Source organism: Neolamprologus multifasciatus, chromosome 5 (genome assembly GCF_963576455.1).
Source record: "Neolamprologus multifasciatus chromosome 5, fNeoMul1.2, whole genome shotgun sequence".
Taxonomy (NCBI): domain Eukaryota; kingdom Metazoa; phylum Chordata; class Actinopteri; order Cichliformes; family Cichlidae; genus Neolamprologus; species Neolamprologus multifasciatus.
This window is the reverse complement of record NC_140443.1, coordinates 38197980-38224776: the sequence shown is the minus strand read 5'-3', so window position 1 is coordinate 38224776 and position 26797 is coordinate 38197980. Positions and strand designations below refer to the sequence as shown.

General features: G+C 41.4%; 1 protein-coding gene across 3 annotated transcripts in view; it reads left to right on the top strand.

Moving 5' to 3' along the window:
* Positions 1–26797, top strand: part of LOC146519291 (calcium-dependent secretion activator 1-like) — a 238584-nt gene that overhangs the window by 174856 nt on the left and 36931 nt on the right. For 2 of the 3 annotated variants that reach the window (XM_085159096.1, XM_085159094.1), the window contains 4 exons: positions 1026–1100; positions 1540–1623; positions 11575–11607; positions 23818–23925. In XM_085159096.1, the coding sequence (XP_085015222.1) occupies positions 1026–1100; positions 1540–1623; positions 11575–11607; positions 23818–23925 (300 nt within the window). The remainder of the gene's footprint in view (positions 1–1025; positions 1101–1539; positions 1624–11574; positions 11608–23817; positions 23926–26797) is intronic. The other variant, XM_085159095.1, reaches the window with a different exon arrangement.

The window sequence follows — 26797 nt, the reverse complement described above, 5'->3', positions numbered from 1 at the left end:
AAATGATTCATATTGGACATCAACAATTTAAATCTTGGATACACTTGAGGTCAAATGTTTGAATGTCATGGTAATTTGGAGCTTAAATCTTTTAATAGATAGAGCTAAATGTTCTACAGTGTATTTTAACTTGACTTGAAGGTCCAGGACTATTCACTTCTTATTAGTGATCATGACTAACTGACAACTGGTAGTTTTTCTTTGCCACCATAAGGATTTATAGTACTTGGTACAATCGTAAAGTCCAAACAAGTCAGTCTTGTAGATTTACAGGTCTCTTGAAGTTGCTTCTAAAAGACTGAAGACCACCAATTTAAACAATTGTATGTAAGTACTAGTTCTTTGGATGTATCACCACTTTGCCAAGGTTTCAAAGAAAACCCGAACTTTCACTCTGAGATGAGAGAAAATCGTTAGGTTGTTCAGATACAACCTAGCACAGAATTTGAACAGAATTTGAACGACCTTACCTAACAGTGTGATGCTGGATGTCTGCATTTTGAAACTACAATATTGAGATGATAGACTCCAAAATCCTGCAAAATCTTAATTCACCTCGATGTTTTCATACGTGTTTTTTTTGTTTGTTTGTTTTGTTTGCAGGTCATATAAACAAGACCAGGCTGTACAAAATATACCTTGATAGGTTGGAGCTAGATTTACTAATGTGCAGCGGCTGAAAGCCTTCTTTTGACATTCAAAAGATGCTGGATTTACTGAAAGTTTTGGACAGGAGTATTTTTTTTATTCACTTTCATGAGAATAATATCACACAGGTTTTAGAGATGACATGCTATGAAAAATTTATTTTCACTCCTGAACAGGCAGTCAGTCCAGTCTTAAAAATATCTGCAGCTCATGCTATATATAATAACTATGCCATGGCAAATTAATAATTAAATACTATTTAGTGCAAAAACTTCCAGTGTTTCTTTTCAGTGGCTGATGTCAAACAGAAGTTACCAAGTGTAATCTACTGAGGGTGAACAATCTAACATTTTTTTCTTCCTCTTATTCTTCTGCAGAGGCAATATCACTCCCAAATCAACAATCTAATTGAGGAGACGGTGAAGGAGATGATTACTCTGCTAGTAGCTAAGGTACAAAAGTACACTACATGTTCCTAGCATGGTTTCAGTTCTTGTTGAAAAGACAAACAAATGACAGCAATAAGACCAGGCATTCAAAACAACTACAGAGAGACATAATATAACAAAAAGGCTCATTTTAAACTATTACAATTTAATTTAAATGTATGAATGCATGGTTAGCCATCCCGGTAAAGAAATCATCGCTCATCTGGACGTAGGATTTTCAATGGAAGAGATGTTTCATCACTCATCCAAGTTAGCTCTTTAGTCTGAGGCTAAAGAAGTCACCAAAAGACACGAAAAATTCAAAAGCACCATAAAGACTTAATGAGATGAGATGATAACAACAAGAATCCAATTTTATATACGACTCACAATTTGTGATAGCTTATGTTTCCAAATGTAAAGTCATTTCTCTGAGGCTTCTTTTTCCTCTCTTCTTTCCTAGTTTGTCGTCATTCTAGAGAGTGTGTTAACCAAGCTTTCCAGATATGATGAGGGAACACTCTTCTCTTCTTTCATGTCTTTCACAGTAAGTAGTACATGTGTGTGTGTATGTATATATATATATATATATATATATATATATATATATATATATGGCCTTCTAGTAGTTTCCTGTTTGATATATTTCCACTGCACTACATCAATTACATCATATTACATTATAATGGTGTACTCAACTTAAAACCTCAAAGAGTTTCCTTTCCCAGGCAATAAAAGGAAGAGAGCGTTCTCCAGAAAAAAACAAACTATACAGTGTTGTGAAAAAAAGTTTTCCCTTCCTGATTTTGTATTCTTTTGCATGTTTGTCGCACTTAAATGTTTCAGGTCATCAAATAAAAAAATAACTACTAGACAATGATAATACAAGTAAACTCGAAATGCAGTTTCTAAATGAAAGTGTATATGACTAGGGAGAAAAAACCTAAACCTACCCCCACCAAATATTTTAACGAAATCATTTAACCTTTAAAGAGTTAAAAGAATTCCAGCGGTTCCTGAAAGCAGTGGCTCTGTGCTTTTCAGTGATATTAGAGTCACCTGAGGTATGATGTCACAGCAGCCCTGCTGTACAGACAACAGGCATTTTTTTGGATATTTGGATTTTTATTTATTTTTATTTTGCTGTTTGCTTTGTTGTTTTCTGTATTTGCTTAGATTCTGATGTGTCGACCTGCCTGGGATTACCATAATCACCCTAATATCACTGAAAAAGCACAGAGTTGATGCTTACAGGCACTGTTGGAATTTTTAGATTGCGGCAATGCTCAAGAGCTAGATAATTGGACCTAAAACTTTGGATTAAATAGAAAAGGTCTGACAAAGTGGAGTACACCAAGATATCCTCAAGAGCCAGACATCATGCCACAATCCAAGGAAATTCAGGAACAAATGAAAAACAAAGTAATTGAGATCTCTCAGTATTAAAAAGATTTAAAGCCATTTCTAAAGCTGCGGGACATCAGCGAACCACAGAGAGACCCTTTATTTATAAATGAAGAAAACATGGAACAATGGTGAACTTTCCCAGGAGCGGCCGGTCGACCAAAATTAACCGGAAGCAAAGTGATGGCTCATTCAAGAGGTCACAAACGACCCCATAACAACATCCAAAGAACTGCAGGCTTCACTTGCCTCAGTTAAGGTCAGTGTTCATGACTCCACCATAATAAAGAAACTGGGCAAAAATGGTTCCAAAGTGAAAGCCAAAAGCAATACAAAGACTTGTATCATTTTTTCAGAAAACATGTTGATGTGTCCCCATTACATCTGGTGTAAAAGTAAGACAGCATTTGAGACAAGGAACAGCATACCAACAGTAAAATATGGTTGTCTTACTATGATGGACTGGTTCTGTTTTGCTGCCTCAGGACCTGGAAGACTTGCTATGGTAAATGGAACCGTGAATTCTGCTGTCTACCCAAACATCCTGAAGGAGAATGTCGTTCCATCTTTTTGTGACATCAACCTAAAGTGCACTTGGGTTCTGCAGCAGGACAATGATCCAAAACACACCAGCAAGTCCACCTCTGAAACGCTTAAGAAAAACAAAATGAAGATGTTGGAGTGGCCTAGTCAAAGTCCTGAACTCAGTCCTGAATCTGATTGAACTGGTGTGATGTTTTTTTGTTTTTTTTTTGCCTGTCCCGTTTGGATCTTTAGCCATCAGAACTGTTGCCTGAAGGCCAAGAAAGATGCTTTACTTTACCAATTGGATCATCATGGCTTTGCCATATTGGTCCATTTAATTGACCTTTATAATGATTATGTATTTATTTTATTTGGTTTTCGATTGTTACAGATGGGACAGACATGACTGGGGGATAGGACAGGGAGAAAGAATGAAAGAAAGAGGGAGAGAAAGAAAAATAGAGGGGAGAAGAGATGGTGAGAAAGGGGGGAAGAAAGAAAGAAAAACAAACAAAACACCTGGATCACCTGTATGGAGGGAAAAAAACAAAAGAGAAAGCAAACAAAAAAAAATCAACGTAATAAATACAACCCCATCACAATAAACTAGCTAACAGTAGATAACAGTAGATACTAAATATTACATGTTATTGTGGAGTATGCAAGATCGACAGCGCACAATGTGCTTTGAGGTAGCAGCCAAGAAAGGTGTAGTTTGTGTCCGCGAAAAAAAGTTTGTCTCTTCACAGGTGTACACCCGTGTGTACACCTGTGTGGATCAGCACGCTTGTATTCAAAAGGTTTCTCCATGTAACAATCTGCTAGGGGGTGTGGGGAGTCATAGCCCCGTCCCCCAGGGCATAAAGAAGGTATGGAGGTGATCCAGGCCCCAGATAGCCAGAGGCCCAGAATAGGACCCAAGGAGGACCACCAGGGGGGGAACTGTGCCACCCTCCTGGGAAGAGCTGAGGCGAGCCCCAAATGAGAGGTCACCCAGCAGCCACGGAGCAGAGGCCAGAGGGGGTTGCAGTGACGTGCCCGCGGGCTCTGTCGGCAGCCAGCTGTGCCAGAGAGGACCGAGCTTCAGGCCCACAGGTGCCAGGCCCCGCCAATCGGCCACCAGGAGTGAGTTGGTACATACATGAGCGCCCAGCCCCAGACACCAAGAACCACCAACACACCAACGTCTGAGGGCATCAGCCACTGGCAGGGAGTGTGGTGAGGGGAGATAGGCCTCCATACCTCGAAGAGCCTGAGATGTACCCAGAGAGGTGGAGTCTAAGACCCAAGCTGACATATAGACATAGACGAACAGGCGCACGCGGACACAAACGTACACACATTCACACTCCCCAAACATACTCTATATCCCATGTCCGGGTACCCCTGCCCCCAGAGGGGCAAACCGTACCCAGACCCAGGAGATGTAACCCTTCTGTCTGGGGTGGAGGAAAGCAGACCGCCTCCGTATCTGCAGTAGCAGGGAGGCCCCGCATCCCAGACCCCAATCCGACGGCCAGCACCTCCTCCCAGCCCCCCAGCCCTGACGGTTAACAGAATGAGGGCATGGTGCTTCCTGCCAGAGAGCAGCACGGCTCCTCCCAAAAACTCTCAGTGTCTATATGCATTTAAAATTGAGGGTAGGGCACCAGAGCCAGAGGTGGGTTTGAATACACAGACCATCCTCTGGATGCTGTACAACGTGCCCACCCCCAAGGCCCTATACGTATGTGTTATGAGAGTGTGAGTGATGTGGTCGTCTAGGTTGCGGAATAAAATTGAGGCACAGGCCAGAAGGGGACAGAAGGGGAGTGCCTCCCCTGCACCCTGGTGACATACCTGCACCCCAAGCCCTGTGTGTGTGGGTGGGTGTGGTGGAGCGGAAAGAGGGAGGCAGCTGAGGATGGGGAGGGAAGAAAGGGAGGGGCAAGCGGCCCCTCCCTGGGGCCAGCTCCCCCGCTGACCCCAGTAGACACCCCCACACTCTGGAACCCACCAGGGCAAGGGAGCCCAGGCTAATGCAGACCGGGGCCCACAGCAGCACCACCCGGCCACACAGACATGCCCAATGTGGTGTTTGCTGTACAGTGCAGCGAGGAATGCCCAGACCTCTACATTGGAGAGACCAAACAGCCACTTCACAAGCGCATGGCACAACATAGAAGAGCCACCTCCACAGGACAAGACTCAGCAGTCCATCTGCATCTTAAGGTCAAAGGTCACTCTTTCGAGGATGCCAATGTTCACATTTTGGACAGAGAGGACAGATGGTTTGAAAGAGGAGTGAAAGAAGCATCTATGTCCACTGTGAGCGACCATCTTTGAACAGAGGCGGTGGTTTACGACACCAACTCTCTGCCATCTATAATCCAGTTTTGAGTTCCCTCCCCAGACGCCTTAACGCCCACTCACACCCTGGGCCATCTGACCTCAGGAATTCGCATGATAAGGTGGGGCCAGGTTTCACAATGAGCTCACCCGAAACCCTGGCTGATTGGGACCCACACCCACTTTCACACCTTGGCGCAGGCGATTAGAGGATCATCAGGGGGTCCTTTTGTCCCTCTGTGGGGGGAAACTCCCACTAGGTTTAAATCTGGGACTCCCCACCATTTGACCTTAGAACTGAAGAAGCTTCTCGGTTGAGAGGTGAAACGTCTTCAAGCAACTTAAAGAAGTCCAGATGCTTTTCTTTGCAAGCTCCTTTGGCCCCTCTGTAATTCTGCTAAATCTTGATCTAAAAACAATGCACCCTTATTACACGCACACACACTCTTCAGCGTGCTCAGCAGAACTCTTTCAGACATCAGGACAATTAACAATTTTCCACACATATCACAATTCTTTCAGCACAGTTTTGTAGCATCATCCACGCAATACTTTCCTCAACATTTTACACTCCTCTCTAAACTTCCTTAAAAAAAAAAAAAAAATCATCACACACACACAATGCCCTTTTTCTCTCAACACAATGTGCACCTTTAATCATTCATAATAACAATTTTACACGTCACTTATACATTCACACATTTATATATCACAAAAGACTGCCAGTAACTGCCAAGATAAATTATTTCCATTACCATATTACCTCTTCAAAACGGATATTATTCACCATTTCCATATCACAGTTTCTAAACCTCAGTACCGATACACCTAACTTCTTCCTTGATTAATTTAAAAGCACAGGTCCAACCGTGTTGGTCAATCAACCCGCTTCGGGAACGCCCTCACCGATTCGCATGATTCTACTGGCAAAAGAAGCTAACTGCACTCCATGAACTTCTGGTAGCACAAATGAACAAATGAATGAATGAGCAGAACACAGAAATCCATACTCTAAATGGATGACATCAAGTTGCATGCCAACAATAAACGAGATATCAATTCACTGATCCACACCACAAGGATGTACGGCAATGACACTGGAATCTCATTTGGACTGGAGAAGTGTAGTCAGATGGGAAAGGGAGGGAAAGTAGTCAGAAGTAAGGGGATTGCACTACTAGAAGGCAACATTGCAGACATCCAGGACAGCTACAATACCTGGGAATCCAACAGGCAAATGGGAACCATGTATAGGTTTCTAGGAAAGCCTCAACCACCAGATACCTGCAGAGGGTAAGGCAAGTCCCGAGGAGTCAGCTGAATGGAAATAAAAATGGTAAATGGCCTGTATTTGTATAGGTCCGGGTCTGATGTGGAAGACCACACCATTAAGCTGACCTTTTTGTTACTTGTAGTTTAATTATTATTGCTGCAGGTTTTTCAGTTCTTTCCTCTTGTTCAGTGAGATTTATTAGTCTGTTTAGAGCGTAAACATGTGGATTAAAGGCAGGTTGAAAGTCTGAGATGGAAATGCAAAGGACATCAGACAGGGATGCTACCATATAAAGCTGGTAACCATCAATCAAACTAAATCTGCCTATTAGTCTACCATTATCTGTTCAAGTGAGGACTCCACCAAAACCCTATTCTCATTATTCAACTCCTTTTACAGGCCACCTGATTTTCTGCCCGCTCATCTCTATTCATCTAACTTCTGCGACTCTTTAATGCTATTCTTCACTGAAAAAAATCATAAAATACACCTAGACTTGGTCCCTAATGCTCGATGTAGCTCCTCCGTCTTAATTCCACCCCCTTCTGCTTCCTTTCTGCTTTTCAACTTCTGTTTCTAACTGATATTGCTGATCTCATCCACAAACCAAAGCCTTCTACCTGCCAGCTTGATCCTATTCCCACTGTCCTTATCAAAGCCTGTTTACCCCCTCTCCTTCCCCTCATATCTGCTATTATTCACTCTTCACTCACCACTGGAACTGTTCCTGCTTCTTTCAAAGTTGCCGCCATCACCCCAATCCTGAAAAAAACAGGTCTAGATCCCACAACTTTAATAATTTTTGCCCTATCTCCAATCTACATTACTCTCAAAAATTCTTGAAAAAGTAGTTGCTTCATAAGTCCATCTACACCTATCTGATAATAACCTTTATGAACAGTTCCAGTCTGGTTTCCGTCCTTTGCACCGAAACTGCTCTTATAAAAATAACAAACAATCTTCTTATGGCTGCTGATTCTGGTCTCCTCTCCATCCTTATTCTCCTTGATCTGAGTGCAGCCTTTGACACCATCTCTCATCCCATTCTTCTTAGCAGATTAGCTTCTATTGGCCTCTTCCATACTCCATTAGCCTCGTTTAAATCTTACCTGTCTGACCACACTCAGTTCATTCAATTAAAATCCTTCACTTCTCAGCCTTCTCCTCTATCTACTGGGGTGCCCCAGGGATCTGTCCTCGGGTCCCTCCTTTTCATTCTTTACCTTTTTCCACTCTGACACATTTTTCGTAAATATAACATTCAGTTCCACTGCTATGCCGATGACACCCAGCTTCACCTCTCTACCAAACCCAATTCTACTCCTCCTCCACCCTCCCTCACCCTCTGCTTAGCTGAACTCAATTCATGGTTCTCCTCCAACTTCCTTAAACTCAACAGCAATAAATAAGAACTTCTCCTGGTTGGCACTAAACGATTGCTATCCAGAATTAACGTTTTTTCTCTCACTATCAATAATTTGTCGGTTCCTATCTCTCCCTCTCTGAAAAGCTTGGGTGTCATTCTCGACAGACTATTATTTGGCCTTACACAAAAATCAATTAACAAGCTCCAATGTGTCCAGAACTCTGCTGCCTGTATTATTACTAGGACTTCCTCTACCCACCACATCTCCCCAATCCTGAAGCAGCTTCACTGGCTCCATTTATTTTCATTGACAGCAGCTGGATAGTGTAGTGGTAAGACTACACACATTTAGAGCAGGAGTCACAAGTTCGATTCCCACCCGGAATCCAGTAAGTGTCCTGTCTAGACCCCCCATGCTAAAACCAGGATTGGTGCCTCAGAACTTCCTCTTTCTGTTCCTTCCGCTTGTCTTGTTACAATGGGGAAGCAGGGCGTTTAGTTGCTCTGCCCCTCGACTTTGGAATTCCTGACCTCAAAAAGAGGGAATGAAGTAATTTTTCTAAGTCCACCCTCAAAACTCACCTAAAATTGCTTATGTTTAAACCTCTACATGCTCTTAACTTTTATCTGTTACTCTTGTCATTGTGTATATTTCCAGTTTGGGGTGGCTGTAGCTCAGGTGGCAGAGCGGATCAGCCACTAACCAGAAAGTCGGTGGTTCGATCCCCGGCTGCTCCAGTCTGCATGCCAAATATCCTTGGGCAAGATACTAACCCCATGTTGCTCTCCGATGCATCCATCGGAATGTGAATGTGTACGAATGTTAGATACTCAGCACTTAAACTTAGAAGTGCTTGTGTGAATGGGTGTGATTGGGTGAATGAATTAGCTGTATAAAGCGCTTTAAGTGCTCGGACAGAGTAGAAAAGCGCTATATAAGAACCAGTCCAGTTTTTAAAAAAATACATATATATCTGTTTTATTTGCTGTACAGTGTCCTTGGGTCTTCTGAAAGGTGCCATTTTTAAATAAAACATATTATTATTATTATTATTATTATTATTATTATTATTATTATTATTATTATTATTATTATTATTATTATATCTCATACAGATACAGCCAGTCAATGGCAGAGTGTCACCAAGATGGTGCTTTCTTAAAAAAAAAACTTTGACTTGTGTAGTTAGTTATAGATTATTGTACGGTCTTTACCATAGTGCCTAAACCTAAAGCACATCGAGACCACTTTTCTGATTTGGCGTTATATAAACAAAACTGAATTGAATTGATCCCAAACCAGATGTGGGAGTTACTTCTGAGACTGAACTTCATTTTTAAATTTCCCTGTTGTTTGCTGGGTTGTTACTTCTTTAGATCTCTATTTGAATTAGGAGCATGTCCTTCATTTTTTCAGTGACCTAAATAAACTAAGCATGTTCTGGCTTGTCAGATCCTTCCACCAAGTAGAAATTACTTCTGCATATTTTTAAGTTACACTCTGTTATAAATTCAATACGATGTCATAAAGTTTGCAGATCTATTAACAACAGTTTAATAATATACTGGACTTGATACTTTAATAATAATTTAAAAATCTTTTGTGATTAATTTTTCTTAAATGACAAAACACATCAATGACATTCAGTGAGAAGGTTTCACAGATAGGCAGAGATGATGACGGCTGCTTGACTGTATAAGGCTCTTATTTCACAATAGTTAAGAGGTGACGTTATGCAGATGAATTGGGGAGAAAACTTACAAACATACAGTGCAGCACCTCAGAGTCACACTGTTAGTGATCAAAGATTTATGTAAATTTGACAAGCTGAACACATTCTGTACTGTACAGGAGACACGGCACGAGATTGATTGATAATTGTCTACAGCCAATCAGGACGCAGAACACAATGCGCTGAAAAAAAACCCCAAAACATTTATTTGTGCAAAACTGCACAAAAAATATCCTCGAAACAGCAAGGCTGTGAAAGGTGAACCGCGTTGTAGCGAGGGACCGCTGTATATAGTATCTGCTGTGTATTGCATGCACATATGCAGATATGCACATATGCATCTTCTTAAACATGATACGTTTTACCAACAGGACAGACGTTGCAATCATATGTAGTTTAACACAGGGAAAAAACATAATCAGAGCATATATAGAGCATACATAAATAAAGAAAATAGTTGCAATTCACATTTTAAGTTTCCATTCAAATGACTCGATTCAGGTTACTTCCATGGCCAAAGGTGAATAAAATCACGTACAGTAGGCATGCAGACTGCTTTTTCAAGCAAACAATTGGGAATGACAGCAACCATGTGGGCTGAAATTATGTTAAACTCCTTTTGATTAAGAAATGGATGTTACTCAAGTTCACGTGTGTGAAGGCAGATTAAAAAAATACTTTTAGCAATATAGTGTATAATGTGTGCTATAGATACAGAACTGGTTACCTGTAATATTTTATTTTTACAATTATTGTCTTTTATTTTGTTTTGTTTTTCTATGAAAACATATATTCTCTGGTTCTATTTTGACTTCATTAGACATACTCATAGATTTACTTCTGTGAGTTGAAGAGCATGCATCAGCATTCAGCTCTGAGCCTCTGTCACCAAACAGCAACGGCAAAATCGCTCAGAGCTTCTAAAGAAAACATCAGAAACCAGTGGGTGGTAGTTTTAACCTCCTAAAAACCTCCTAAAAACCATCTTTTCCTGTAGTGTTGTATATGTTTCCTTTTTCTATTGCAAAGACAATTGACACGTGAGGTTCTGCTGGCCTTTGCATTGGTAGCTGGTAGCTACCTAAACTAGCTATGATCTGAAATATTAAGTGTTTATAAAAGCTCAGTTAACACACTTAGAGACAAGGTCATAGCTTAATAAAGATGCATCAGAATAAGAATACTTCACTAATAATTTACTTGGACTGTAAATGGCAGTATGTGTAAATCATAGTGTGACGCTATTCCACTGTAACTGAACTTTTGAATGTAATGAACAATTTTAACAGACATCTTCATTTCCTCAGTGAAAGCGCACCTATGTAGGAAATTTGTTATTAATTCTAAAGCTTTTGTTCTGGTAAATTAAGGGGTTTAAATTTGATTTAATGAAAAAGCATGTATGTATGTATCTCCTCATACACAAGTGGACCATTTTCATAAACACTGCATTGGCACTGAGTGCGTATACAAATATTTTATAAAACTCCCCACATTGTATGCATTTGTAAATTACAATGGTGTGCAACTATATAAAGTCTCATAGCATCATATTATAATCATCTGTTTTGATGTGTGTATTTCTATCCTCACTAGTTCGTTGAAATTGTTATAGTTTTATGTTAATCACTGTAATAACTGTAACTGTAATATCATTAGATTTTTTGGGGCGCTTCTCTGGCACTAGCTCCCCTAAATTTCCACAACACTACAAAAGCTAAACTGTTAAATTATGAATGCAATAACAGTGAGTGCATTTGTGCAAATCAGTGTTTCTAGTTCAGCAGGTGCGAAGTTATAAGATGCTCAGTCTCACCTGGACAACTTTTGTTCAGCTGCTGTACTCAGTGTTTTTCTATCTTTGTCAAGGTAAAAGCTGCTTCGAAGTATGTGGACGTGCCTGTAAGTATTCATTTTACATCTCCGCTGTTGTAATGTATTTGTGTGGGTCATTGTGCCTTTATCAAGTTTTGATTTGCTCATCAGATATATTTTGGAGCACTAAGAAGTACTAAATCTAAATTCTGAAAGTTTTGGTGACTGTTTGGCCTCAAAATGTCATCATTAATCCCAGTCCCTGTTGTGTTTGCATGACTGACATGCATGTGAGTGCTGTTAAGACTCCTTTGTATTGTATCACTCAACATATAATTCCATCCCTGATTCCATTCCATGAAAAGAATTTGAAAATCCACTTCATATGGTAGTTACATGATGACATGTGTAAATATTTTGATATTTAAAAAACGACATAGAAAACCTAATAGTTCATATTCGAAAAATAATATGACGTGACATTCAGAGATAATTTGTTTACTGGTCACATCTCCCCCGAAGCCTCAGCTTACACACATGATGAGTCATCACCCTCTCACAAAGTTCTCACAAAGAAAATTTCTGCCTTTGACTTTAAAATGACATTTGCTGTTTTATATGATGTATACAGTGAGTGTCGGGATTTCCATTTGCTGAAATTCCATCCATCTGTCTATTCATCCATCCAACCATTCCAGTGGACCCAGTGTGTGTGTGGTTCTGCAGCATACTTAAATGGTGTATTCTGTCATTCAATGGTGATTAAATCAAATCTGACTTAAATCACTGTTATATAAATTTTTTATAATGCCATATATAGGGATGGGTATCCGGTGCCATGATGTTCTGATATAAACGGTAGTAACCAGACCGAAATGCAGCGCACATTTCGGTGCTTTATTTTGGTGCTGAGATGTCGTACACTTTGGATTCTAGCCAATCATTTTATGTTTCCGAGGATAGTAGGCGGGTCCAGGTACGTACGTTCTTTTAGAGCAAAGCTACAGATTAAAAATGCCCAAGGCGAAGCGTCAAAAGTCTCGCTGTACTTCACAGCAAAAGATGCAAACTCAGCAGCTGCAACAAGTACTTTAAGCTGATACTGTGATACTGTCAAAGGAGGTAACACCTCAAATCTGATGAAACACCTGGCGACGCATAGCGTTTTTTTAAAAGCCGAGAAATGCACCTCACACCGAGCACATCTACTGTGGGTGTGGTGCCTGTTATCGGACCCGGAGTTAGCAACATCCCCCAAAAACCCGAAGAGGAGAGTCCTGGCCCCTAGCCCTGCCAGTGTAGCAGAAATGATGATGATGATGATGCAGCAGCAGCCGTTCTTCTCTGCGTGAGTAGCTTAATGTTGTTCGTGTGTAATTTACGTTGAGTAGGCTAACCACGTTATTACATTAATGCATGTAAGGTGAACTAGCAAACATCATCATAGCTACATGCGGCTGTCTTCTTGTTTGATGGCAGATACTCCCTTCACCCTGGCCAAAAAGGCTAAAATGACCAAAGAAAAAGTGGAAAACAGTTAAACATGAGAGGTTTTTGGACAAAGTTTGTGTTCTTCATTCTTTAGATTAGATTAGATAAAACTTTATTAATCCCTCGGGTGGGTTCCTCTGGGAAATTTGTTTTCCAAAAAGCACAGCACCGACAGAAGTTACAGAGTTAAGAATATTATATATATATATATATATATATATATACACACACATATATAAATACAAAGACATATATAGATAAAATATACAAAGGGGATAAATAGAATAAATAGGAATAAAAATAAAAATAAAAATACAAGTGAATTGCACATTTCAAGTATGGAGTCTATTGCACCGCTGATTATTAACAAAAAGTATTGCACAAAAAGTAATTGTACAGTGAAGTAGAGAGGCACTACAGCTTAGTTGTTCCCCCCTCCTTTGTCCTCCTGTCTCCCCTCCCTCTCCCCTCCAGAGAGGAGTTAAACAGTCTGATGGCGTGTGGGACAAAGGAGTTTTTAAGTCTGTTGGTTCTTATCTTTGGGAGAAGCAACCTGTCACTGAACAGACTCTTCTGGTTGTTTATGGCCGTGTGCAGAGGATGCCCAGCATTGTCCATAATGTCCAGCAGTTTCGTTAGTGTCCTTTTCTCTGCCACTGACACCAGAGTGTCCAGCTTCATGCCGACCACAGAGCCAGCCTTCCTGATCAGTTTTTCCAGCCTGGATGAGTCCTTCTTTGCTGTGCTGCTCCCCCAGCACACCACAGCATAGAACAGTACTCCAGCAACCACCGACTGGTAAAACATCCTCAGGAGCTTCCTGCAGATGTTAAAAGACCTCAGCCTCCTGAGGAAGTACAGTCGGCTTTGGGCTTTTTTGTACAGGTGCTCTGTGTTGCATGACCAGTCCAGTTTATTGTCCACCCACAGCCCGAGGTACTTGTACCTCCACCTCCTCCCCCTCTATCTAAACCGGTGGTGGACCTGCTCTGGACCTCCCAAAGTCCACAACCAGTTCCTTAGTCTTTGAGGTGTTGAGTTGCAGGTGGTTTGTGTGACTCCATGCGACAAAGTTCCTCACCAGACTTCTGTACTCCTCTTCCTGGTCATCCCAGATACACCCCATGATGGCTGTGTCGTCTGCAAACTTCTGAATGTGGCATAATTCAGAGTTGTAGCAGAAGTCAGAGGTGTACAGGGTGAAGAGAAGAGGGGACAGCACAGTTCCCTGTGGTGCTCCTGTGCTGGTGACCACAGTGTCAGACGTGATGTCCTTCAGCCTGACGTACTGTGGCCTGTCGGTGAGGTAGTCGGAGATCCAAGCGACCAGGCAGGGGTCCATCTCCATCCTGTTCAGTTTTTCCTGAAGCAGACAGGGCCGGATGGTATTAAAGGCACTGGAAAAGTCAAGAAACAGGATCCTGACCGTGCCTTTTCCCCCATCGAGGTGTGAGTGGGCTCTATGCAGGAGGTACAGGATGGCATCCTCCACTCTGACACCCGCCTTGTAGGCGAACTGTAGTGGGTCCTGGGCATGTTGTACCTGTGGTCGGAGGAGGTTGAGGAAGAGCCGCTCTAGAGTCTTCATAAGATGTGATGTCAGTGCCACCGGTCGGAAGTCATTCAGCTCATTGGGCCGGTTCCTTTTGGGGACCGGGACGATGCAGGATGTCTTCCATAGAGCGGGCACTCTCCCCAGTCGCAGACTGAGATTGAAGACTCGTTGTAGCGGCTCCCCAAGTTCAGCAGCACACGCCTTTAGCATCCTAGGACACACCTTGTCTGGACCTGCTGCCTTTCTGGGGCGAAGCTTCCTCAGTTGTCTCCTGACCTGATCCACTGTGACACTGGGAGATGATTGGAAGGAGGGGGGGGAAGATGTCCTGCTGCTGAGAGAGGGATTGGAGGAGGGTCATCATAGTGTCATAAGCACCGGTTCGAGCATCGTTTAAGCACCGGCACCGTTTCAAAAGTACCGGTTTGGTACTGGTATCGGATAAAACCTAGAAGATACCCATCCCTAGCTGTATATCTATCTATCTATTAGGGGTGCAACGATACACAAAATTCACGGTTCGGTTCAGTTCGATACTTTGGTGTCACGGTTCGATATTTTTTCGATACAAAAAAATGTTCATGCCTTTTTAATTTGTCATTTATTAAAATTATAAATATCTATTTTAACTCAAACGTACAGTTTTTAAATTTAATGTTGCTGAAACAACAAGGGGATAAAATAATAATTCTATCTGATTGAGAAATCACTCATCTTTGGAAAAGAGAGTTTATTACAGAGAAATGTCTCTTTCCAAAATAAAAGCTATACTATACGCTTCTTCTGGGCTATATTCTCAGCAGCATATTAAACATATCAGGTCCCCATAAGGAGAATCATGTGCTAACGGCTGTCTGAATGACTCGGGTAAAGTTTGTAGCATGGGTGCTTGTTGTTTTTGTCTGCTTCCACTTATCTTTGCACTAGGATGATGTCGGCGTAAATGTGCAGTCATATTCGTTGTGTTCCCACTAGTGCTGTCAGCGTTAATCTGAAATGACGTTAACGCCACAACAATGCAAATCTCTGTTAACGAGCTACCGCAGATCGCCCAGTGTGTGGGGCTGGACGACGTCAACACGTTAACAAGCTAACTGCGCTAACGCAGTAGTTCCCACCCATGTAATTGAGCATTGCGTGGCACAGCCGACATACTGTTTTACTTTAGTCCATGACACGCTTACCTTCAGGGTCATACGTCACATGAAGACCAAAATAGTTCCAAACGCCAGATCTGAATGAGGGTGGGGGAGGTTCAATTTGCCATGTTGCAACGAGCTTAGCTTCTGTCTTGCTAGCTTGTGCTGCGCTCAGTGGATCTGCGCTCAACAGTGCAGCCTAGGCAGAGTAGTCGAATGCAGATCCACTTAGCGCTCAACACAGACAGCATCATCAGAAGAAAAGTTGATCAAAAAATTTTTAAATTTTGTATTGTTCGATACACATGCGTACCGAACCGAAAGCACTGTATCGAACGGTTCAATATCGATACGAGTATCGTTGTACCCCTACTATCTATCTATCTATCTATCTATATATGTATATATATAGATAGATAGATAGATATATAATGCTTTATATTTGATATTGTCTTAACCATAGCAATATCATAACATATTGTGCTAGATCTTACTTATGAAACTAATGTCTGCTATTTTTGATGAATTCAAATGGAGCATTTTGCTTCCCTGGTGATGTGAGAATGTTTGTTTGTGTGTTCTTATTCATCTACAAATATTTGACCATACTTTCACATCTACCATCATGATCCAGATGGTCCTGGGTGTTGTATTTCCACATTGAATGTCCCCACGTTTCCTTCCCCAAATGTCCATTCATATGTATGTGGCCAGACACTGACAGCCATCCGTGCCTCATGCATCCATCTCTGTGCCGCATACATTGTGAGTCCTTGTTGTGCAACACATGCCCATTCTGCTGTCAGGTTGGCGGCGGTGGTGTTTGCATGTGTCTGTGTGCGCGTCAGTTCTAGATAAGCTGCCAACACTTTGGCCCTTGAAAAATGCCAAATATCAAATTAATGCCTTGTCAGTAAATCTGAAGAGCCACTGTGTACGCTGGCAAGGGTCACAGTTTCTGGACCAGCATGCTAATTGTGTTCTCATCGTACAACATTTGAGTTACGCTGGTTAAAAATGGCAAAGAAAAAGACTCATTCACACATTGTAGGCATTACTGCAGATGTGTTATCCACATTTAGTGGGAGATGGCAATGAGTTGTTTGGATGACTTTTTGGAGTCCTGATGAATGAAATTCAAGCACAAAAGATTAAAAGAGTGTTATTTTATGAAATATGAAAATGGGAAAATATGTTGTTCTTAGAAAGACAGCTAAGGTGCCAACAACTGCAATGTCCTCCCAATATAAGTAAGTAAGTAAGTAAATTTTTATTCATATAGCACATTTCTAGATAAAAGATCACAAAGTGCTTCACAAGGTATAAAACAAAAACAGACAAAAGTTAACAAAATGCAATTCTAAAAAGATGTGTTTTAGTTGTTTTTTTGATATTTCAGATATCAGAGTGGCAGGCCTCCTACAGGCTGTTGTCCAAGTGACAGTTCCCCGTTCACGTTGCACATGCCCAGACTGCAGAGACTAGTTTCAGTCAATCTCAACTCTGTCACAAGAGCTTGGTGTGCAACCCTGTAATGACCGAATGTTCCTCCTTTCCAAAATAATCTCGGCTCGAATGTAGTAGAGCTGGCTTCCACTTGATTATGAGACGATTTATCATGTTAGATCTCTCATCATCAATAAATACGGGTTCTTATCTGATTTTAATGGTTCTGCAACTGCTGACAGCTGAGACAGTAAATCAATACGTGTACTGTGATCATCACTAAGCCAATATGTTTATGGTGGCAGTGTGAAAATGCTGCTGCTAAGCAGGTACGACAACTAATATACTAATGCTAATACTACTGTGCTTAAGCACATCAGCAGACTGATCAGCAGACTGCAAAAAATCACAACCCACACAGACTAGTGAGACTGGTGGGTTGAACTGAATTTCCCGGAGGAACCTAGTGGAGTAGTAGTATTGCTTAATATTTACTAAAATACACTGATGAAAACTTTGCTCTGCTGTGGGCACTAGAGAATATTTGGTAGCACTTTCTATCAGAGCTCATCAATAATGTGATAGTCGGATATTATGGTGAAAACAAGAAGGGAATGATAGGGAGATAAGTTATTACCACTTATTTACCAAAGTTATATCAAAGTAAGAGCACAGTTTCTTTCATCAACAATAGTTATACCTGCACTTAGGTTAAGCTAAGTAATATTACACTTAGATTTGTGAAACAGGGTAACAGGGTCCTAAAACTCCCAGCTGCCAAATCCAGGTTCAACACTTGAAATCAATTCCAAATCTAACATCTATTTACAAAACCTTTGCAGCTGAGAAAACTGTCACGCGGCTTTTGCTTGTGTTGAAAGCTATCCCAGCACCTGGATGTTGTGCATGTGAGCCCCTCACTTTAAAAATTTTGGCCCTTTCATTGTGAATAGTGTGACGTCCCATATCATAATGTAAAAAGCAAGGTAGCTCCTGGTTCTGGTATGCTAGTGTTACAGCTTGAATGTTATATATTGAAACCAATGTGATCCTCTGGCCAGCTTTATTGGCCTTTGCAATATTGCCAGTGCCAAATGCATCGATTGTGGTGACCACTTGGGAAATAAAGAGGTTAACACTTTAGTATACAATAGTAAGGTATCAGTTAATAGTTCATTCATCATTTATAAATGATGAAGTTACAATTTCTTAATAGTATTATTGCACCAAACACGTGTTTTAAAGCAAAGGTTAATGGTTTGTGGTATAGGAAATAGGTATCAGAACAATAGTAGGCAAGTATTCAGATGAACATTGATACACATAAAGATTACAAAATGAACTACCTTTGTGTGTTAATAAAGGTTTTTATAAATGCTTATTTCATATTGTACTTCATGTTAAATTCAGTCAGTTACTAATAGCTGACTATTTTGTTTAACCACGTTTAAAATGAGAGACAAGCTATACCTCACAAAGCTTCAACAAATCAAACTGAAAGGTCAGCAGGACCAAACAATCCTCAGCTATCTAACAGATTTGCATGTAGTACAGGCAGTATAGTTACCTTTAACCGCAGTACGAGGACAGAGGGGAAATATGGGCCAGATCGGAGAGGTTCTAGATTCGTAGGAGCCAAGGGTGTCTGACAACAGAGGACTAAACAAACAAAACCGAACCAGAAATTCTTCAGACTTCACGTAACCGGCTAAAGATAGGCTGGTTAGCTTCCAGGGCTATCACTGACTCCAAACACCAAGTTTCACCACGATCAGACCAAAATTCACTGAATGAGCCGCAAAAGAAGACCACAAAAACACACAGCGGCGCAAATGCGCTAAGACAGAAATCCATCTGTATCTTAAGGATAAAGGACACTCTTTCGAGGATGCCAATGTTCACATTTTGGACAGAGAGGACAGATGGTTTGAAAGAGGAGTGAAAGAAGCCATCTATGTCCACTGTGAGCGACCATCTTTGAACAGAGGCGGTGGTTTACGACACCAACTCTCTGCCATCTATAATCCAGTTTTGAGATCCCTTCCCAGACGCCTTAAGGCCCACTCACACCCTGGGCCATCTGACCTCAGGAATTCGCATGATAAGGTGGGGCCAGGTTTCACAATGAAATCACCTGAAACTCTGGCTGATTGGGACCCACACCCAGTTCCACACCTTGGCTCAGGCGATTAGAGGATCATCAGGGGGTCCTTTTGTCCCTCTGTGGGGGGACACTCCCACTAGGGTTATATCTGGGACTCTCCACCATTTGACCTTAGAACTGAAGAAGCCTCTCGGATGAGAGGTGAAACGTCTTCAAGTAACTTAAAGAAGTCCAGACGCTTTTCTTTGCAAGCTCCTTTGACTACGATGACCTGGATGACTGAGAACCTTCACAGACATATTGCCGTACATTTTGGGAGGAACACCCTTCAACTGGTGCGGGAGTATGAAAGGGAATCAAGGAAACTAGCGGATTATAGGAACCATCTCCGTTTCAACCTAAGATGCAGACAAACCAGAGTTGTTCCCAAGAGCCTGCGCCTTGGATCCACTGTCAGGGGATACAGAGCAGACTTGATTCTACAGAGAGCGCAAAATCACCTTTTAAGTGAAAGGATAAGACAGGTCCATTTCACTATAGATGCCCTCCAAATCAAGATCAGCCAGACTCTGCAGGAACTGGAAACCCTTCTACCCTCTCCAATCTTAGAAGAGGTTTACAAGTTTGTGGACAAGGCTCAGCGGGCCCAACACTCGAAAGGAAAAGAAAGACAACGCAGGAAATTTCACACCTTGCATTCAAAAACACACACTCCTCATTCTGAATCTGAACCTACACAACCCATAGAAGAAAACACACCTGAAGACAGTCAGGAGAAATGGGTTAAGAACTTTTCAGACAGGAATCTCACTGAACCTGAAAAGAGAGTATTAGCCAAAGGTCTCAATTTTGCCATTTCTCCACAACAGTTGCCCATAGTGGACCTCATCACAGCCACAGAATCTGCCATTCGGATTAATAAATTATCACAGACAGAAGCAGAGCAAATCAGGATGAAAGTCTCAGCCACCCTCTCCAGTGCCAAAGTCCCTCCGTCCAACCTCACAATACAGGAAAAGAAGGCCGTCTCTTCCCTGAGCAAAGACCACAACATCACTGTTTTACCAGCGGATAAGGGAAGATGCACCGTGGTCCTAAACACTACAGATTACCATACAAAGATCACTACTCTCCTCAGTGACAACAATACCTACGAAGCCTTAAAGCGAGACCCCACAAGCAGCTACAAAAAGAAAGTTATAGCTTGCCTTCAAGACTTGGAAAAGGACAAAATCATTGACCGCCTTACTTATCACCGCCTTTACCCAGGGGATGCCATACCCTGCATTTACGGACTTCCAAAAATCCACAAGGAAGCTGTCCCACTCAGACCCATAGTCAGTAGCATAAACTCAGCCACTTATAACATTGCAAAACACCTTGCTACCATCCTTGCTCCTCTCGTGGGGAACACCCCACACCACATCAAGAACTCCACCGACTTCACTGACAAGGTCCAGAAACTTACCCTGGATCCAGATGAAACCATAGTGTCCTTTGATGTAGTCTCTCTCTTCACTTGCATACCCACCACGGAGGCAGTGGAGACTGTCAGAAAACGACTACAAGAAGACAGCTCCTTGGAGGACAGGACCAACTTCACACCCGATCAGATTTGCACACTGTTAGACCTCTGCCTCACCACTACATATTTCAAATACAACGAAGGCTATTACAGACAAAAACATGGCTGTGCTATGGGCTCCCCCGTGTCACCTATTGTAGCCAACCTTTACATGGAGGAAGTGGAAAGGAAGGCTCTTGGCTCTTTCAAAGGAAGAGGACCCAGCCACTGGTACAGATATGTAGACGACACCTGGGTCAAAATCAAGACACAAGAAGTGGAATCCTTCTCTGCGCACATCAACGCTGTGGATAAAAACATCAAGTTCACCAGGGAAGACACGAAGGATGACTGTTTGCCTTTCCTGGACTGCGCTGTGCACATTGAAGAGAATGGCAACCTCAACATCGAAGTTTACCGGAAGCCCACACACACGGACCAGTACCTCCTGTTTGACTCCCATCACCCTCTGGAACACAAACTTGGAGTAATTAGGACCCTACACCACCGGGCAGAACATGTTCCCTCTAAGCCTGAAGGGAAAAAGAAGGAACACACACATGTAAAGGAAGCACTCAAAACGTGCGGCTATCCTAAATGGGCGTTTTTAAAGTCAGCAAAGAGGCACAGAAAAGAAGATCAGACAACAGCGAGGGAGGATAAGAAGGACAGGCGCAACAACATTGTCATCCCCTATGTAGCCGGTGTATCAGAGAAACTCAGGAGGGTTTTCTCCAAGCATGACATCCCGGTGTACTTCAGACCCAGCAACACACTCAGACAAAAACTGGTTCACCCGAAAGACAAAACGCCAAAACACAGACTTAACAATGTGGTGTATGCCGTACAGTGCAGCGAGGAATGCCCAGACCTCTACATTGGAGAGACCAAACAGCCACTTCACAAGCGCATGGCACAACACAGAAGAGCGACCTCCACAGGACAAGATTCAGCTGTCCATCTGCATCTTAAGGATAAAGGACACTCTTTCGAGGATGCCAATGTTCACATTTTGGACAGAGAGGACAGATGGTTTGAAAGAGGAGTGAAAGAAGCCATCTATGTCCACTGTGAGCGACCATCTTTGAACAGAGGCGGTGGTTTACGACACCAACTCTCTGCCATCTATAATCCAGTTTTGAGATCCCTTCCCAGACGCCTTAACGCCCACTCACACCCTGGGCCATCTGACCTCAGGAATTCGCATGATAAGGTGGGGCCAGGTTTCACAATGAAATCACCTGAAACTCTGGCTGATTGGGACCCACACCCAGTTCCACACCTTGGCTCAGGCGATTAGAGGATCATCAGGGGGTCCTTTTGTCCCTCTGTGGGGGGACACTCCCACTAGGGTTATATCTGGGACTCTCCACCATTTGACCTTAGAACTGAAGAAGCCTCTCGGATGAGAGGTGAAACGTCTTCAAGTAACTTAAAGAAGTCCAGACGCTTTTCTTTGCAAGCTCCTTTGACTACGATGACCTGGATGACTGAGAACCTTCACAGACAAGACAGAAATTGGCTTACCGTCCCGATTTCCTCTGTATTTTCCCCGGTAGCCAGTAGCCACGTGATTAACAGTAGTTACCATGCCTACCTAGCCACATCAGAGCAGTTTTCCGTCAACAACCTCCATTTTAGACCCACCTACAGACACGTGACCGAACAGACGCCACATGCAGTAAATTTGGGCTAACGTGGGTTTTGGAATTACAACGTCTGATTGGTTGAAGTGACGTGAACGTGGCATCATTACTGTGAATCTATTGGCTCAAACGATTAAAAAGAGGTGTCAATCACGCAAATTGACCAAAAGAAACCAAAGTTACAGCCCCTCGGAGTTTAAAGGGCCAGAGGCCAATCAAACGCTCTATGCGTGCTGCAGAAAAGGGCCGTTGCTATGTAAATGTGTGGTTAATTCTTCAAAAATCTATTTAAAAAAAAAAGCATTTTTAGGCCTGTTAATAAAATTTATTAATTTCTGCTCTTTAATACCTAAAAAAATCAACTGGCATGGTGTCCAATTGTGTGTGTGTGTGTGTCAAATCATATTTTTAAAAGTGTTATATGCTAAAATTAAAAAAAATAATTAGGCGAGGATAAAATCTACTTACTTTTTCTATGTTCCAGTCTCAGTAACTTTGACACAGTAATATCTGCTTCAATATTTACACCTCTGATGAAATTCCCCAAGTGTTAGCTTTATTTTGATACCAAGATTGTAAGGGCAGAGTTTGTAATTGCAGAGAAATAATCAATTAAATTTGGGCATTACATTTTCGAGCAGGAAATGTAATGCCCACCTCTTAAGCCCCCTGTGAAGATAATATTGTTTCTCTTTCTGTCTTAAACACACCTAAAACACTCACATTACGGTCCAACATCCATCTCGATATTCTGCTTTTAAGTGAGGTATTTTTGCATCATGCAATAAATATTTGTATTTTCTGTATCACTATGAGCTTTGTCTCTTTCCTTTCTCTGTTGTAAAGATAACTGAGACTTGAGATCCGGCTGACCTTTCACTTTCATTTGTGAATGCTTTGTAAGGCAAACCTTGTTGTGTGACCTCAATTAATTTGAGATCACACAAAGTACTAAAGCTAACAGCTAATAAAATAAGTACATACTCAACCAAATAGTTTCATATATGCATACATTTCCATCTAAGTTGCTAAATGATACCGTGAACTATGAACAGCTGTTTAATAACTTTTTTGTAGATGACATCAAATTTCATAAAAATGCTATTATTAAACATGTACGAGTGTATTACGCCATAAAAATATCGTGTTTATAAATTACATACCAGCGAATTAAGTATTCATTAATGCTTTACTAAAGCTTTTAAGTGTATAGTCATTATAAAGTGTCACCATGAGGAGTAAATCATGTACCTTCCAAAATACACTTTGTCATTTTTACTGTTTTACTAAGCAAAGATTAGTAAAGCATTTTTATTTGATGTCTTTTTCTCCTTTTTCTGGGTTATTTACAGAAGCCAGGGATGGATGTAGCTGACAGTTATGTGACATTTGTCCGTCATTCCCAGGACATGCTGCGGGAGAAGGTCAATGAGGAGGTGTATGTAGAGCGAATATTTGATGTAAGTAAGCTACAGCATTGCCTCTTTTCTCCAAATCAAAGAGTAACACCAAAGTTTCATTTACTTCATTTGTGCTTAATGTGCAGCTTCAGGTAAATATTTAGTTTCACATCATTGCAAGTGAAAAGAGAAGAGTAAGTGTAGAAATGTTCGCAAATATTAAAGGTTTGCTTGGTTTTTTTAAAGGTTTTTTTTAAATTAACGTATAGTTGGAGGTGAGTTAAACAAACCAAACACGCAGCACTTTAAGCTACTGCAGTTCTTACATTCAGTGTAATAGAGATTCCAAATAACAAACATAGGCAACGAGATGTTTGTTATTTGTTACTGCTGGACAAGAACAAATGCCAATAACTGAAAGCAGATAACTCCAGGAGGATCCAAGCACAAAAGTGTACAAAAAATAGTTCGCTCTTTCTGCATGTGATATATACAATGAGTGAGTTGATATATTTACAAAAAGTGCCATGTAAAGATCATGTAACAGGCACAAAGCCTGACATGACTAAGGCCTCAGTAAGTACACAGAGTTATTACAGAGGTTTGGAGGCCAAGGACAGAACAGGAATGCTGCTGGAACCCAAAATGTCCAGATGTTTGCAGGAAAACATACAGCAGCTGATATTTCAATATGTAAGCTCACAAACTCAGCCATGCGCAGAGGGACATTCAGAGACTGTAAGAAAGTGGAAAGGTTATTAAAACAGTACACAGGTTTTTTTTTAATAAAAAGACAAAAAATAAGCAAACAAGCAAAACTGGCAGTTACTAATGTTTTGTAAACTCTGAAGAGTACACAGAGCTCAGGGCTTTTGTTAACAGGTGATACAAATTCCCATAGTCAACACTCTACTCCATAGCTTAGAGTGCAATTACTGCCTCACAGGAGAGAAGCCAAATGCAAGACATTGACGTTGACACACAGGTTCGTGAATGTGATAACTCAGGGATGAGGCACTGTAGGAGTTTGAAATTGATACCTGAGTGCATCTATTAAAAATCTCGGAAGGTCTCATTGACCTCAACCGTAAGGTCAAAGGTCAATGAGATTCATGAGAGTCAAAGTTTTCTGAAAATCTTGTGAATGCGCTAATTTGAGAATGAGGCGAAGTAGGTTTTTGAATTGATGCCACAGATGTTTCTATGGCAAGCCGAGGGGTAGCACTGGTTAACTTTCATGCATTACAGTTATATTAAAGTGCATTAAGACAAACCTTAAAAATTTACAGTACTGTTCAAGAGTCTTGAGCCATCTAACATTTGTATTTTGATAGAAAAATGAAATATAGGTACAGTGATTTACTGAAATGTTCAAACATACGTGGAAATACAGTTTATAAAACACTGTAAAGTTTGTACTCTGTTTGAAAGTCGATCTTTGGTATGACCAAGTTTACTCTTCCATCTGAACTCTGTCCAAGCCCACTTGTAATTTCTGTAACTACTCTTCAAGAAAGGTTCTTCATGCTTCGTGGAGGACATTTCAACGTTGCTCTTAGATGTTTTTCATCGAGATGATCACACACGGCTTCAGTAATGATTTGGTCCAAGCTCTTAGGAGGTGAATCCATGACAGATAATGTTCCATTATGTGTTTTTCTATCCAGGTATGCTTTCACTGCATTGATTTTTTGATTGGGGTCATTGTTATTCTGAAAAATGAAGTTGTTGCTATCCATCCATTCTCTTCCACTTATTCAATTCAAGGTTGCTGAGGAGCTCAAGCCTATCCCAACTACCATAAACAGGCCATAATATCCATATTAGACAGGTCAGGCTGTCCCAGGGCTAACATAGAGAAAGAGACAACTGTTCACACTCGTGGGTAATTTAGAATCACTGATTAACCATCTTCAGTAACTGAATGTCTTTGGACTTTGGGAGGAAGCCGGAGAAAACCCACAAAAATGGGAGAACTTGCAAACTTTACACAGAAAGAGATTCGAGATTCAAACTCAGGCTCTTCTTGCCACAGTGCTAACCACCACGCCACCACACTGCCAGCTTATAGTTAGGACTGGATTAGGTGATCATGAATCCATCCTTAGAGGTGTCCCTTTTTCACTCACTGTGTGTTTATACACCACTATGCCTTTCATTATGAGTTATTAATAATCTTTGGCTCTCTTCCACACCATGTCTTTTGTCCTGTCTCCCTCCCCTCACCCAAACTGGTCAATGAGCTTTGTAATGCCGGAGGTTTCTTCCTGTTAAAAGGGAGTTTTTCCTTCCCACTATCGCCAAAGTGCTTGTTCATAGAGGGTCATCTGATTGCTGGAGTAATTCTGTATTCTTTTGGGGTATTTACAATATAAAGCACCTTTATAGGGACTGTTGTTGTGATTTGGCGCTACATAGATAAAATTGAATTGAATTGTTAACCCCTTCAGACTTGTTGCTGATTTCAAGTCCAGTTCTTGTGTAGTCTGGCATGCTTCATGGCTTCCTTTTCTGATGATTCTGTTCCTTAAGCTTGGCTTCTGGACAGCCGTCCTTCCAATGAGACCAATGAGAAACAGGACATGGATTAGCTGATGGGTCATTTGCATCACTGTGTGAGGTCTGGATTTTTTTCTGTATTTCCCCATTGTGAATTTGCTCTAAATCGTTTTTCACAGCTGTCACTTGTTCTTTTGCTCTGAACTTGTTTAACTCCTGAGATGTTTCACTCGTGTTTGAAGCTTTCGGAAAAATGTGGCTAATCAAAGTTAGATTTGAATAGCTTTTCCCCTTAATAAACTTCTGGGTTTAGTGTCACAATTTGTTTGATGATTTGAAAACTGTGTGACAAATATCCCAAAAAGTTTCATAGCACTTTAGGTGTCATATTTGATGACTTTTCTTGGCAGAGTTTCATTTAATGGCCTGGCTT